The sequence below is a fragment of the Empidonax traillii genome, unplaced genomic scaffold, assembly GCF_003031625.1.
Source record: "Empidonax traillii isolate 1590-97213 ecotype Southwest subspecies unplaced genomic scaffold, ASM303162v1 scaffold271:size677799, whole genome shotgun sequence".
Taxonomy (NCBI): Eukaryota; Metazoa; Chordata; class Aves; order Passeriformes; family Tyrannidae; genus Empidonax; species Empidonax traillii.
In genome coordinates this window covers 396,015-411,770 of record NW_020955464.1, presented here as the reverse complement: position 1 = coordinate 411,770, position 15,756 = coordinate 396,015, and the positions used below count along the sequence as shown (strand labels likewise).

At 38.6% G+C, this 15,756-nt stretch overlaps 1 protein-coding gene across 3 annotated transcripts in view; it reads left to right on the top strand.

Moving 5' to 3' along the window:
- MYO3A (myosin IIIA) overlaps positions 1–14,048 on the top strand; it is a 115,809-nt gene extending 101,761 nt beyond the window's left edge. For 2 of the 3 annotated variants that reach the window (XM_027889720.1, XM_027889722.1), the window contains 4 exons: positions 7,510–7,619; positions 9,624–9,664; positions 11,395–11,498; positions 13,382–14,048. In XM_027889720.1, the coding sequence (XP_027745521.1) occupies positions 7,510–7,619; positions 9,624–9,664; positions 11,395–11,498; positions 13,382–13,587 (461 nt within the window). In that variant the 3' untranslated portion in view covers positions 13,588–14,048. Of the gene's footprint in view, positions 1–7,509; positions 7,620–9,623; positions 9,665–11,394; positions 11,536–13,381 lie in introns of all 3 variants that reach the window. The other variant, XM_027889721.1, reaches the window with a different exon arrangement.
- The last annotated feature ends 1,708 nt before the right edge of the window (positions 14,049–15,756 follow it).

Below are 15,756 nucleotides of genomic sequence, written 5' to 3'. Positions count from 1 at the left end.
GAAGGAAAAGGAATACACAAATTCCTATTTTATCAGTTAAAGATCTCATCAATTTCACAAGCAAACCAGGTGAAAAATATAACCATATGTTCATGCCATGTGCAAAATGCAATGGTCTATGCTTCACACCGCAAATAATTCAAGTAGCTCTATGGGAGACAAAAGTACACCAGTGTTTGTCACCTGTGTCTCCAACCCTGTCTAAAGGGGTGACCAGTCAGCCACTTTACTTCCCTTTATCTCTGAAAATGGTGTGCTGATGTAAACCTCTGTGGTGTCACAATGCAGAAGTTTTCCAGTAGTAAAGTGTGGTAACCACTCCACTGAAAAACCCTTCTTAATGTGGAATGTGAACTTTCTTTTCCTACATCTGAATGTAATTCACATGACAGGAAAACTCTTTCCTTTCCAGCTATGACCAATGCACAAGATACTAAAGCAAGAGAATACACTGCAGGAATTCCCCAGCCTACCTTCCAGCCAGTTGGAGCCCAAGCATTAGAGAGCTCTATCACAAACCTGCATTGTCTTAAGTAGATGTTTATTATAATAAACATGATCTAACTAGATGTAGGGAATATTTAAGTAACAATATGCCTGTGTTCAGTTCATTTAGATTGTACTGTCTAAAACACACGAGTTACCAACATTCTGGATCCTACTTTCTTCCTGAATGCAATATAGTAAAATAACCACAAAAAAACCCAAATATCTGAGGTAATGTACTGCAGGCAGTCGGGCTAAAGTGAAGCAGATAGAAGTGGTGAACCACTGCCTATTAAACAGGGAGGAATCTTCCTATCTTCTTGCCTACATTATGTATTACAGTAGGATTTACACACACACATTTACAGAAGGATATGCTTTTACTGCAGCTTTCTCTCTATGGCTACTTTTGCTGTCCTACCTTTATGAATGCAGGGATTGTTGAGCTTTAGGTGTTCTTTAAATCATGTGGTATTTACCTGTTCATAATTACTTTGTCATTTACATTTATATACACTTGTTCATCAGCTTCATTAGTTTTATATGCTGTTTTGCAGCCATAACATGTGAATTGTATTTTATAGCTGTGTGCTGGATAGGAATGCTTGGCTGCCTTTGTCTGTGGGTAGGTGGCTATTGCACAGTTTGAGAACTTACCACTTCCTCTGATAAAATATTTTATGACATTGCTACCCACAGAAGGGAAAGAACTGAGGGACAGCTGGATGGTGTACTGGGAAAAATGTTCAGATTTTTGAAACTGTTTGAACTGAGGTTTTTTAATGAAAATGCAAAGCTTGCAGTTCAAAGAGCATATGAGCAAAATGTTAAATGAATCTTAAATCCACAAGGTTAAGTTGTTCTTAAGTGAATTTATTTGTATTTATAAAATGCATAAAGCAAGCCACACATGGTTCCTAGAATAAACAATATTCCCTGTGGCTAGAATCTCTGAGTAGGTTATATTTACTTGCTTAAATGCTTTCAGCTAAATGTAGTGGCTGCATCCCAGAACTGCACCTTTGGACTGCTAGTGAGCCTTGAGTTACTGTGGTGTCAGAATAGAGGCACAAGTAGCTGCTGTCAAGTTTTTTGAGGTCAAAGCCTGCAGTGAGGGGAATTCAATCATTACGAGAGCAAATTTTTTTTCTTTTTTCTCCAGATAAATAATAGTGCTCATCTTTCTAATTATTAAATGACAGTTCAAGTATAAAATCTTGAGAATTTTCTGTATTTAGAGTGAAGTTTACATGGTATAAGGAACTCCAGTGCAGCTGAGGACCTTCTCAGCTAGACAAAGCAATGAGACAGGGATTTCATCCATGATTCCTCCTGCTGTAGGCTGTCAAAGCAATATTTATGGGAGTTTAATGGGCAGAATTTGCAAGGAAAAGGGAGTCTGTGTAGCACTGGGTGAGCAGAGCAGTATTCACTGGCCAGACTTTCTTCTTTGCAAGTGAGTGATCAGGCAAGGAGCACTGGGACTGGAGAAAACCAGGATAATCAAGCACTTCTACCGTCTGGTTGTTCTCAGCTATTGGAGTGGCCCTTTGGGCACTATACAGCCAGGACATAAATGGTATGTGTTTGGAGTAGGTCAGATCCATGGCAGAACATAAGATTTAGGAGGTCATGGAACTGGAGTACAGCCATTTTACTTAAATATCTTCTCTTAAAAAGGAGTAATCCCAGGTCACCAGGCTCTCAGAAATGAGAGATGCTGGAGCAAGTCCAGAGAAGGGCAATGAAGTTGATGAAGACTCTAGAGAGTCCTATGAGGAGCAGCTGAGGGAGCTGGGGTTGTTAAATCTGGAAGAAAAAGAGGCTCAGGTGTGACCTTATCACTCTCTACAACCACCTGAAAGGAGGTGGTACCAGGTGGGAGCTAGTTTCTTTTTCCAGGTAACCAGCAACAGGATGGGGGGAAGTAGTCTTAAGCTGTGCCATGGGAGGTTTTGGGTTTGGCATAAGGAGGAATTTCTTCATGGAAAGGGTTGTTAATCATAGGAATGGACTGCCCAGGAAGTGGTGGAGTCACCATCCTTGGAGGTGTTCAAGAAATGACCAGACATGGTGCGTAGTGCCATGTTCTAGTTGACAAGGTGATCAGTCAAAGGTTGCGCTGGATGATCTTGGAGGTCTTTTCCAATGTATAAGATTCTATGATTCTGTATTAGTGTCAGCCAGAAACTGAAACTTCCCTCAGTGGGGCTGTGGAAATTAGGTGTGAGAGATCAAACACTTTCAACTTCTGTATGCAATCAGAAAGTTCTCAGTTTCTTGCAATTTCTACTTCTAGGTTGTGACAGAATAAGCCCTCTGTTTTTTCTAGATCGCTATGAATTTGCAGCCACAACCATAATTTCCAAATCTGGCTCTGTTAAACATCCCATGAATAAACAATACTTAAAAATTACTAACAGCACTGCAAATTCCAACCTTGAGTAATTATGTCCTCGTATTGTGTACAATTAGAACAGTAAAAAGGTATGCACATAGATATTGTAAGCAGTAATACCTGTTAGCTTCTCATTATCAAGTCCTGGAATTCCAGTTACTATATTTGCATTTGTTCTGATTACTTCCAAGTCCCTCTACAAATCCTATACAATTACTGTTTTTACTCTTGTTTTATTTCCTGCATTATTCTGAGGCTGGCTTTATATTTCTGCCCCCATGAGATGTGGAACAGCTCTAAATCAAACATGAAACATTTCACTTAAATGACTTGAAGATGGGTTTATCTGTTTCTCCAGGTGGCCTAATAAATAGAGACCTTTCATCACGTAAATGCTTATCACAGCTGTAACCATGCTATTTCTCCAGTCTTCAGTATAAAATCTGTTGTAAGTCATAGTTAATTTACATTAGCATCCATGGATGTTGATTCCTTGAGATTGCTGTCTTCCAGGCTTATCATTGTATGTAAGAATGTGCAGAGAGTTCAACCTAAAAGGCTGCTGATGCTGACTCATCTTTATTCAAACATTTCTTGCTCATCCTTGAACGTTTCAAGCACATGCAGCTCTCCACGGTTCCTGTAGTTTGCGGTGCTGTTCAGGATACGCTTACACATTTGGAGCTTTCAGCAAGGGCTGAGTGTGAAAGTAGTAATATTTGTAGAATTGACTGTGTGTGTAACTTAGGTAGGAACCTTTGAGGTAGTGCTACATGAGCTAGCTGAGACACTGATAGGAATAAGGAATTTTCCTTAGACTTGCTAAAGCTTATTTAATGGTATCTGGCAGCCACACTGTTCACATGCCTTTGCTGACCCTTAACTCTGTATTTCATTCATTCTCATGGAGAATGACTTTAACTTTATTAAACTTTCCATCATCACTGGATTAAATGTATGCTTTGACAGTCTGCTTCAGGTTTGGGCAGGAGCGAGATTTAACTTCCTGGGAATGTGTTAGGGCATGGCTGACATTCGCAGTCAAAAGCAAATAATCCAGGTCAAGAGAGCACAACCTCTTTTTTTTTTTCTTTTTTTTTTTTTTTTTTTTTTTTTTTTTTTTTTTTTTTTTTTTTCTTTTTTTTTTCTTTTTTATTTCTGACTAACCAAATACTGACTAGATGCACTTGGGCAGTTCGAGGAGGAAAACCCCTCCTTTCAACCTGTTGTTCAGCCTGTCTTCCTCTTGGTAAAAACCTTTAAAAGGAATGTCTGTGTTGCATCAAATGTTGTTGTTTCCAGTTTCTCCTATGCACTGCTTCTAGGTCACGTATCACAACATTGACAGCACCTGTTCAGGGACTGTAACAGCAAGGGGTGGGCTGGCTGCAGGGGCAGGAGTATCAGCACAGTCCTTCAGTCCAGCTCCTTAGCTCTGCTAATGACTAACTGGGATATAAAGTTAAGCAAGCCTCCATGTGCATCTGATTTACCCTGCCAGTAGGATAGGGATGATAGTGCCAACCTGACACTTTCAAAGCGCTTCAGCAGCTACTGTGTGAATGGTCTTTGTATCAAAGTACCTATTTAAATGATTGTTAGAGGGAAAGCATCAGTTTTCCTTTTACATATAAAGCACACAGCCAGATCTTACTAGAGATACTTGAAGTCTTAAGGAAAATAGGCTTCAAGATATTTTGCTATGGAGAGACTGGACTTCAATAAAAATATTTTCTTTGTAATTGTCTCTAGAAACAACATAATTGCCCTGTCCGTAAATTAATTATTTCACCCCTCATTTCTGCTTCATTGCCTATTGAAGGAAGGTATAGGCTATCTGGAAAACCAGGGCATCAAATTCCCCATTTATATGGCTTGGGTATTTAATCTGCCTTTCATCTTCAATTCTACTGAGTAAATAATTTCTGATAATCTCAGCAATTAATAAAAAAGCAAAATTTACTTTGTATTATCCAATATAAGGAACTATACATCTGCTGAATTTCAGTAGTGATGATCACACAAATCTAAGTGCAGAAGGAAATCACAGCTTCACTTGCTGGTCAAACAAAGAAAGCTAAACCTTACTGTGTAATTTGGAGGCAAAACTCAGAATTGCATTTCCAGCTCTATATTTAATTTTAGAAAGGAACGATGGAGGTCCAAGCTTACGAGGCTGCCTGCCCAAACATGGTATTTCTGTCCCCTCAGTTCTTTTGCCTAGCTCATATATATGTACAACACAAGAGCCAAGATGAAAACCCTTTTTTAGCATTGTCAAAATGGTATTTTTTGAATGTAAAAACTAGTCTTCTTTGCAGAGCACATACACAAAAAGTATACAAGTAATTTCAATTGGAATAATTGTAATCTAGAATATAATAATGCTTTATCTGTTTGACAGTGATGAATTAAATAACATAACAGCATACAAAGTGATGAATTCTTAGGGGACAGTAAAAAAATATTTAAGTATTATGAGAGCCTTTTCATTGCAGTTTTCCTAAAGCCCCCAGTTTGGCTTCATTTCTTTTTTTTTAGATTTTCATGTAGTCATGATCTTTGACACAATTTTTGAAAATGTCCTACAGACAGGGTGGTGTTTCTGTTCAACTGCACTGAATTTTAAAGGATTTCTTTTAAGATAGTATTTCCAGTTTAGACTCCTGTTGTGTTTAAAAATAAAATAGAGAAGATATGCCTCTACTCTTTCACAAATGGAAAGTCAGATAATTCAAGGTGGCCCATTCGAAATGCAGCAAGGTAACAACAGCCCACAATAAGAACACAGTCAGGTCTGCTATACCTATTGAAATCAAGGAATGTCGTTTATATTTAATACAGCTTACTGAAATGGATTTATTGCATCTAAAATTCACTGTTTAACATGAAATATCTGTAACCTGGCTTGGAAAAACACCATTGTTCTCTTAGTGCAAAATGTTAAAAAAAATACTTGTTCATTTATTACACAAGAAGGTCTGCATTTCAGATAAGAAACTAAAACAATAAATGCAATCGTTATCCAACTCCAATTTAAATTAACATTATTCATTCTGGCTTCTCTGTATATCCATGACCTTTACAAGCCTTTATTTATCACAAATAACAAAAAACTTAAACAGCTAATTTTGCAGGACTCAACACTGATGTATTACTGATCGTTTCTCATTTTAAATTATTGTGCTATCTCCTTAATTAAAAATATGTCTGCTCTACATGGGAGAGTTTTTATCATGTAAAAGAGTTTCTGATGGTCATTAGGGATCAAAATACATTTTTCCTCTAAGACTCAATCACATTTAGTTAGTACATCGGGGTTATAAAGTCATTTCATGTGAAAGAGTATAATATCACTAGAACACACTTGAGTAATTCATTGGGATCCAGATCTCCATTCTACCTTCTTCACACTATATTCATTTATGAGTAAGGAGATGTTTTTTTCTCATGGATTGTCCTGAGTATTTCTGTAAAGATAAAATCTCACTGGATGATGCAATATAACTTAGACACATGGTTCATTGTGCCTAAACCTTGTGCTGTGACTTCATTCCTCACCCTATATGTGTCCCTATGACCCATCTCTATCGTTGTTCTGCTGCCATGCAACCACCTTCTCCTTCATCATGAAGGAGTTTCTGTCACCCCCTGTCAACTTCTCCTATAGCTGAAGGGAACAGAAGGTGACCATGCTCACCATGCTGTACATTTCTGGTCCCTCAGCCTGCAGACCCAGCTCTGTGGTCTCCAAGAATAGGCACAAGGAACTTTGCACTCTATTGGCTCTGTGACAAATAGCCTATGAACCCTTAGCAGCCCTTTATCCTAGCACTGTCAAAACTTAGATTTTTAACAAGCAAACACCCAAGACATTTTTATAGTTCCCTATGTGCCATCCAATGTAATCCATAAGTCAGTGTCTAACTCTGAATTGGGAGACTGCCAGAAGTCACTAGTTTCATTTTGTGTTAAAATCTTGATTTTGTTTCCATTAGAGTGAAAGCATTTTTTGCATGTTTGCAGAAAGTTTTTGTAGAAATAGAAACCAGAATTTGAGGACACTAAACTAGACTACACCGAATGTGATGGACATGGTCATGCTGTGTTGCCCAATTGTAGATGATTTGGCTTGAAATTAAAAGCCTCAGCAGGAGACCTTAAGGAAAATCAACACCATGATAATATAGAGGACCAACCTCTGAAACAGCGGCCTAATGTCCTTAAAGATTGAATTGAGTCTGAAAGAAACATCATTCCTGCCACCTGTCCCTCCTACAAGACAGGGGCCTCCCAGTAGCCATTACCCTTCAGAGCCCTTTTCTGAATGTGGAGCACCACTCCTTTCGGAAAGAGAGGTCTGTGCCAGGTAGATTGCTGGGCTGTTCCAGCCTGGCATTCGTTATGTGGCATGTGTTCCTGTTGGCAGTCAGGACCCAAGTGGATAAACCCATTCTCCGCTCATGGAAATGCCCAAATCATTTGCTTTCTTGAGTTATTGTGAGCAGTAGAAGTGGCTATGTGGATTTTTTTTTTTCTCTCTTTGTTGAAATTTTCTCCTGTTTTTTTAAAAGCCTCCCAATTCTGTGAAGAAATAAGCACTTCTATCTTCTGATTTTTTACAGTTATGGCCAAAGTAGAAGACTCTCGCCCAATGCAGAGACCCCCAAGAAGGCCACGGAAACCCAAAACATTAAATAATCCAGAAGACTCCACCTACTACACTCTAATACATGTGAGTTGAAGAAGCTTTTGTGGGCTAAAACTTCCAGATATTTCCCACCTAAACCCTCTTTCTAATTGTCCAATTCCCTATATTCTTTTCTAATGCAGCATAAAGCTGTGTTCTGCTGAGAAGAGGCAGGCCACGAGCTTCACATTTCAAATGAGGCTTGAAATTGAAGTTCAGAGTTACTCTGACTGGGGACCCCTGTCAGACCAATATCTACTTTTGTACCTAAACATACATACTTTCATTATATGCCTAAGCAGTATTTGCATTTTCAATATCCAAATCAAGTGCCCTGTCTCCATAGTTTCTTTGTAAGTCACAGGAGAGAAACAGGAGAGTCACAGGTTCGTTTGGAGAGCTATTTTGAGCATCTAAATTAGTGCTTGATCTTGCAGAGAAAGCAAATACTAAAATAAGCTGTATTAGTATGCACACTGTTACTTCCTTTACAAATGTGTCAGATTGTGATTATGAAGGAACTGGCAAACACCAACAGCTCAGGAGACTAATGGATTTGAGGGTGTCTATATATAGCCTTTGGTCCAAGTTCAGATACCAAGTGCTGCATTCTACTCTTGACTTCAGTGCCCTTAAATATAGCAAAAAAGGCAAGAAAGTAAGCAGAAAGAGAGAAAATGTAAAAACAGCTCCGAAAGCATTTCCAACAAAAAAGCAATTAAACTGATTTGCTCCAGGTGCCTGTATCTTAGTGACCTATTTTAGCAGCCAGTGAGAACCCAGCTAATAAACTAACCGTAGCAATTGCTTCTCCTTTCAACAGAAGGTGTCAGCAGGGCCTTTAGTTGTGTCTTGCATACGAAAAAACACAAATATGGTTATGTTTTATTCTAGAGGCTTTGAAATAACACAGCTTTCCAACAGTGATATTTTGAAAAGAAATTACATTCTTAAAAATATTCATATGTAAGAATAAAATTGTTTTGCAAAAGCAAGATTGGTAAGATAAAGGAATTAAATGAAAGGCATGACAAAGAATTCTGTATTAGGAAATTTCTGAGGAAAAGAGTAATTTTGAAGTAAATGCCTGTTTAGAAAGACAAGACTGTAGAGCTAGGAACATAGTATTTTCTGAATGCTAATTTGTTACAAGGCCAGCTCATATCAGAAAACAGCCATGACATCAGTGCAAAGAAAAACTGCAGTAATGCCAGGAAATTTTTAATCAATTTTTTAGCAGCAGTTTTTCAAGGTATTAATCAATATTACTTTCAATTAATTGTATTTTCAAGAGAGTGTGAAAAAGAGAAACATGCCTACTGCAGTCCGTCAGGATTTCCGATTCTCAGTGACTTTATGGTCACTAATTCTAATGAGTTTTCACTCATTTGCAAAAAACACAATTAAGGCCACTTGCACTTAAAAATACTGCCTTTCAAGTGTGATGTGTTAGGTGCTGCAACAGTGTTGTTTTGGGTGTAGGGACAGAAATCTACTAGAGATAAGACATTATTCACATTCCCTATAAATCTTCTCTCCTCTACATTTCTAGATATCTTGTGTCCTCAGGGTTCTTTTCCACCTAGTATACTATTTTTTAAATGGGGCCTTTGTCTATTTTATTCTACTAAAACCTGTGACGAGACTACAATGGCATTGTGGAGAACAGGATTATGCCTGCTCCCACTATGTTGCCTCTATTCATGGAAGTTCTCTTGGCATCACAGTAAATTTGCCTCAGTGAGATTGTGTTGTCAACTTCATTAAAACAGCTATAGCTATTTGAAGGTTTTAGATCTCCTTTTTCTCTTCTGATCATGATTAACTTAGCTTTTTTTTTTTCACAGTATGGCAACTGAAATTTGGGAGCAACAAGGCTCATCCCATTCTTAGTCTCAAATATTCTGTAAAGAGATTTTTCTGGAATGCTTACTCAGCATTATTTTCTTTTAATGAAAAATATACAACACTCTCCTACCTAATGCTGATGAATTTTATCTTTGCATAAGCTTTCCTTTTAGTATTTTTAATTACTTTTTACTTTCTTAGAAATCAATACAAGATGAAAAACGGAAACCAAGAAAAGAAAGGTAATTTTTTTCATTATCTCACTAATGTCCTTTTAATACTCTAGAACAGTTTTTAGCTGTACTTCAACCAGGAGAATAAGGCATTGAAAAAAGAACGGTAATTTGGTGATTCACAGGAAGGACATTGTATACAAAGTTAAAATACGCAATTTTCAACGACTAAAATCCATTATAGAATTCAGTACTTCAATTTTAGTAAAACACGACCCTTTACCATGGCAACACGAGCATTCTAATAAGTTAAGGTCCACATCAAAGATAGTTCTGACATAGAAAATAATTGAAGGTGCTTAAAATTCCAGTCAAAGCAAATGAGCAACCAGGTTTTTTTTGTTAGCAAAAATACAAAGACTGTTAAAATTCTCTCCTAAAAATATATGACTGTTTGGAAATAATAATAAAATTAAACCAAGAATTATTAATAACGGGTAAAGAAGAGTAGCCCTTGAAATTTCAAACATAGCTGTTTTCTTCACAGCGTAACTAACCTATTTCCATGGATCTCTGCAAAAAAAAAGGAAGTGATAGTTATATTCTGCCTTTCTGTATCTTGGATCCTTATGTGTCCTGTAGACGTGGTTCACAGCTCCTGGCATACATCATAGCTTTATTTTATTTATGTTTCTATACTTAACTTGTCTGGTGCCCCCTCAGTGACACTGCTGTGGCACCACAGCGTGCATGGGATGGCAGCCTGCTCATAGGCGCAAGATGAAAAGGCTCCTTGCGCTGTCCTCGGCTGAGGTTGCAGAATACAAACTCCATAGCTAAAATATGTATCTTCAAGGGTGTTACATGACATTAAATGCATATCAAATGTGCTCAGGGCATCTAGCTTTATTCAACCACAGTTTAAATTGCACTTGACCATGCTACAGCTTAAGGGATTGACCTTATGTCCATGTCCCCCACGTCTGGTCTCTTTCATCTTCTTTTCTGATGTCATTTGGATCCTGAAAAAATTTCACACCTATTGACTCCAGTTTAGAAAAAAAAAAATTAAAAACCACCAAAATCTAGTGTTTTCTCTCTTTTGCCTCAGTTAGGTTTCACTCATCTTAAATCTAGTTAACCACTTTCCTTGACGGCATCTTCCTTCATGTGCTGACTCTATATCAGTGGAACACAGCAATTGAAATCAGTGAATATTTCTGGTTTCTACCAATCTCAGACTTGAATTCTGGACTTCTCTTTTCAGACTGTGCTTTTAGGATTTTTTTTTTCCCTAGCCATTCTAAACTGGATGTCAGGATTGATTTTTTTTCTGTATATATAACACGCTGGATAGCATTTACCTAACAAAATAAGAGACATCTGCATTATGATTTATACCTCAACTAGTTGCTTTAGACTCTCTTCTTGTACTTAGAGAAAAAACAGTAATCTTTAGGAAAATGATTCATCTCTTGCTCAAAGAGATATCTAAAATAGGTCAGATTAATTACACCATAAAAATGCCTCTCCACTGAGTATAATGGCAAGTCCAAACAATTTCAGTCCTATATGTCTCCTTTATGAATATATAAAAGTATTTAGCATTTCAAAATTCAGTATCTGCATTGTACAGCAGTCACACTTCAGAAACTGATTTTTTCTGCCTATATATATTTTTCCTTAGATCCTCAACACATAAATAGAACTGATTATTGTATTTGGTTACCTTGTTTTTGAATGTTGAACGTAAAATTGAAAAGTTAAACTGCTAACTTAGTGTTCTTATTTACTGACAGTCTGAGCAAAGTGCTAGATTTAGATATCTACTACCAAGAAATTTCATCTACTGACTCCACCTCAAAGGACAGCAGTTCTACCACAAGAAGGAAGAGACACCCAAGTGAGCGCAGGACTTCAATTTTAAGAGCTACTGAGCGGTAAATCATACAAAATAGTAATAGGAAAAAATAAATGTTGTATACCCGTGATGAGATATTCAAAAGATTAATAAAAAGAAAAAAAGATACACTTTCAAATTAGACATAAATCTATTCTTTCAGTGATAGAATTTTGCCAAATCAACTGTAAAGTGTACAGCTGAAAATTTCCCATCTTCATATAGGAGAAATAAATGCCGATGTGATTGGTGTTCAGCCTACCTGCTAGTTTTTGGTGTCCCAAGGGCCAGATGAGATGGACAGACATTATGCTGTAAATCTCTGATCTAAAATCAAATTCACAGCAGAACCTAAAAAATTTATTTCTGATCAGTTAGGCTTAAATAGGGTGGTCATGCTCCAAACATTCTGCACATTTTCTGCAGACAAGACTTCAGCTTGACTGCCCCCTTTTCCTGCTCTCCTGTAAGCAGCATGTGTGTCTATAGCCTGTGGTGCACCTCACCAAGGTGGACAGTCAGGAGAAAAACCTTAAATAGAAGGTTCACTCGACCTCTCTCTTCCAATGTAGACTTCATACAGAGTGACCACTGCTGGGTGGAAGGAAATTCATATTATCACTCTTGCCAATGCACCTACACAAATTACACATGCAAACACATAGTTATATATCTTAATATAATTTTGTATTCTTGTGTCTCCATAAAGTGAAGAAAAACTTGGAAAATTATCTAGGTCAAAGGTATAAGGGAAGCACTAAGCATGGGATGATCACTGATTTGAAAAAGTATCTATATAACAGAAAATGTTTGTAGAACATTTAGAATGTAGAATGTTTGTTTTGTGCCCTTTACATATTTTATTTCTGGCCTGTTTTTAAGTAGGATCTAAATTAATTTTAGGAAGGTGTTGTGAAGGCATGGAATTAAAAATAACATCAGGGAATTACTGTATAGTTTACATTCCTTGGAACATGTTGCATTTCTAAGGTGGTTAATTACACCAAATCTGTCACCCTGAGGTCTAGTTTAGGTGAATGAGAGTTTTGCTACTGAGCTTACTAAAAGGAATTTACCTTTTACTGTGTGCTGCTCTGATTGCATCCTAATTAGCCCTAATGAAACAAAACCTGTGTAACTGTTAAATTTACATCGTTGTCTCAAGGGCAGATGAATGCAATTAATAAACATTTCTATACTTCAGTATCTCTTGAATGGGGGTCATCTGGATCTAAAAGCTACAGCCATTTCAATCTACAGAAGTGAAGTTTTATTTGGCAGTTTACCTTTGGCATTGGTATAGGACTGGTAGGATGTATCTTTAGTGTCGAATACTACAAATTTTTGTAATTATTTCACTTTTTAAATAACTCAGTGTTATTTTTAATCTTGTTCCATTGTAACAGCTGGTGCCAGGTCACCATTCCAGCCTGTCAGAGGGGACTTCCAAAATGCACCTTGCCATGTGAAAAAAAAAAAAAAAAAAGCCATAAAAATAGATGGACACTTCCACTGAGCTCCACTGGCAGTTTAAGAACAGAGCAAACAAATTTATGCCAACCAAAAATCTGGTTCAGTAAACATCAGGCAAATGCTACTGCAAAGGATCCCCATGTTCTCAATGTTTTTATGTCCTTTTCTTATGTCCCCTCTGTAGAAGAACATGTTGTTCTTCAGTGTTCATCTGCTTTTAGCATATAATGTGTTTGTTCCTAGGTGCCTGCTCTATGCAGCACAGGAAGAGGCCTATCAAAGACAGTTGATTTCTTTCTTTCTCCTTTTATTTTCCTCCCACGAGGCTGGAGGTTAAGCAGTCAATTAGGAGGGTTTGCCAAGGTAAATGTTTTGACTTTAATTTCTAAAACACTTCTGTGCTTAATCCCTAGGTCGAGGATTGCAGAAAGACCCCTGGAAGAGAGTAAAGCTGAAGATAATCCCTATGACTACAGACGACTGCTGCGGAAGACCTCACAGCGCCGGCGCCTTATCCAGCAGTTCTAGCTGCTGCTGCTGTTCCTGCTGCCATTTGGCTTTTATTAGCATATTTTTTTGTATCATTTTATACCATGTGCTTCCTTTTTTTTTTTTTTAAATCTTCAATGTTTCAAGTTTACAGTGTGTGTGTACATGTGAATTTGAATTACTGTGGTTTACAGCCCAACACCGTTGCAAAGGGACACTGTCAGTCACATATCATACTCTTAAAAAAACCCTAATATAACAATCAGCTTTCTTTTGGGTACTATTGCTACATCCTAAAATTATTAGACATTATTAAGCAGCTTAAATGTAGTTTACTTTTGTCAGTGCATTTTTCTTTTTTTCATTTAATCAGTCTCATTCAATTAAAATAATCATTTACTTTATAGTTCCCTAGATAAGCTTTCAAATTCTCATAAGCACCTTCACAAAACCTTAGTTATTGTTTCTAATAAATTGTTTTACATGAAAAGAAAAAATTGCAAGAGCACCATAGGGGAATTTCTGATCATTTTAGTTACAATGCCTAAATTTTGGGATTACTTATTTGTGGTAAGTGTCCCTCTAAAAAAATGAACATAAATGATTGATTGGATAGCATGTTATGGCAGTTTATTTCATTATTGACTTTGCTGTAAAGCTAGTAGCCAGTTTTAAAGGTCAATATAGTGTGTATAATTTTTATGTTGGAGATGTCCATTTATGGGAAGTATATTCAGCCCTCTCCTCTGCCTCAGCTTTGTGACTAAGTGATGAACTTTTAAATCGTGTTTGCTTTGTTCTCATTTGTATTAGATTTTTAGGAATCTTAATCTCTGGGGTGCTAAGAAAGGAATAGAATTACACTCTCTGGTTGATTGCTGCCAAAATGTAATGATCATCTTAATCAGTTCCACTAGAAATTTAGTGGAAATAAAAGCAATAGCCATGGTGTTCAAATTCCCCCCGATTCTTTATTCAAAAGACCTTCTTTCACAGAAACCACACAGATAATTGCAGCGCTTCCTTTCAGGATTCATAATTGCATGTTCACAGCTGCAAAGCAAGAGAAGGCAAATTTCATGATGCCAGCATAAAGGCCTGATCCTGCTCCCTTGCTTAGCTTTCCTAAACATGACGACTGATAGCAGCAACCAGCCACAGGGGTTGGGTTTTGTCTGTTCCTCACACACATTTGGCTCTTTTCCCAGAGACAGGTAACTATTGCTTCCTGATCTGCAAGTAGTTATAAGGCTGTGCACCAGATTAAAATTTGCTGCAATGTAAAATTTTGCTATAAATTGTTTAAAATTTGAAATCTGTTTAAAGTTGCTTTCTCATGTATTATTAAAACAGTAAAGTAAATAAAAACACACAAAGCAGTGATACAGTTGGCTGTGTCTGAATTACACCCAGAACTGACGAAATACTGTGGAGTGGGGCATGAGGAAGGCAGGGAAGGGCTCACAGCAGCCTCTGGCCGTGGAAAGCCGAGTTACTGTCTACGTAAAATGCAATGTGATGCAGCCACTGAAACAGACTTGTAATTTCACATGAAGAGACTGATTTCATTTAGTTTCCCACCATGGCAGTGTTTTGAAAGACCAGGATATTTCTGGGAGGTTTCACGGGGGGACAGTCCTCGTAACCTTGTGGGTGCCTGCAGAAAGTGGAGAGATACCCTCACAGAACACAGCGCTGGAGCCCCAGGGCCTGGCTGCGAGGAGCATGGGGACCCTGCGTGACCAGGGCTCTCCGGAAGAGCCAGATTCTGGCCTGGTGTGCTCCTTCCCGCCTCCCTGCAGTGTTAGGTCTTGAAATCCCTCTTGTGCCGGAGGAGAGACAGCCGCGACAGAGAAGGGCTCCCTCGGAGACCCTGCCGGGTGGAAGAAGGAGGTCTGGCAGGCTTCAGAAACGACGTCGTGGAGGGAAAGGCTGCAGTTGTTTTCCTGCTCTTCCAGTCTCGCCTCCGAGACCTGCTGCCTCCACGGGGCTGGAGCAAGGAGGGCGGCTTCACCAGGCTGCCCATCCCGGGAGATTGCGAGGATACCCCGGGAGTGGGCCGGGGACGCGGGGGCAGATGCGGAAACCAAAGGCCGCCCCCAGGCAGCCGCGGCGTCGGGCAAAAATCCTCCTGCACCTCCGTAGCAGCCAGAACCCCTCTGCCAGCCCGGGAGCAGCGAGGGCAGCGGGCGTTGCCTACTCCCGAATGGGCCCTTCCACCAGCGCCTTCTTCGCGGCGGCCTGATGGGGCGGAGGGGGCTCCGGAGGGTTGTCCCTTCCCCGCCCCTAGACTGCCCCG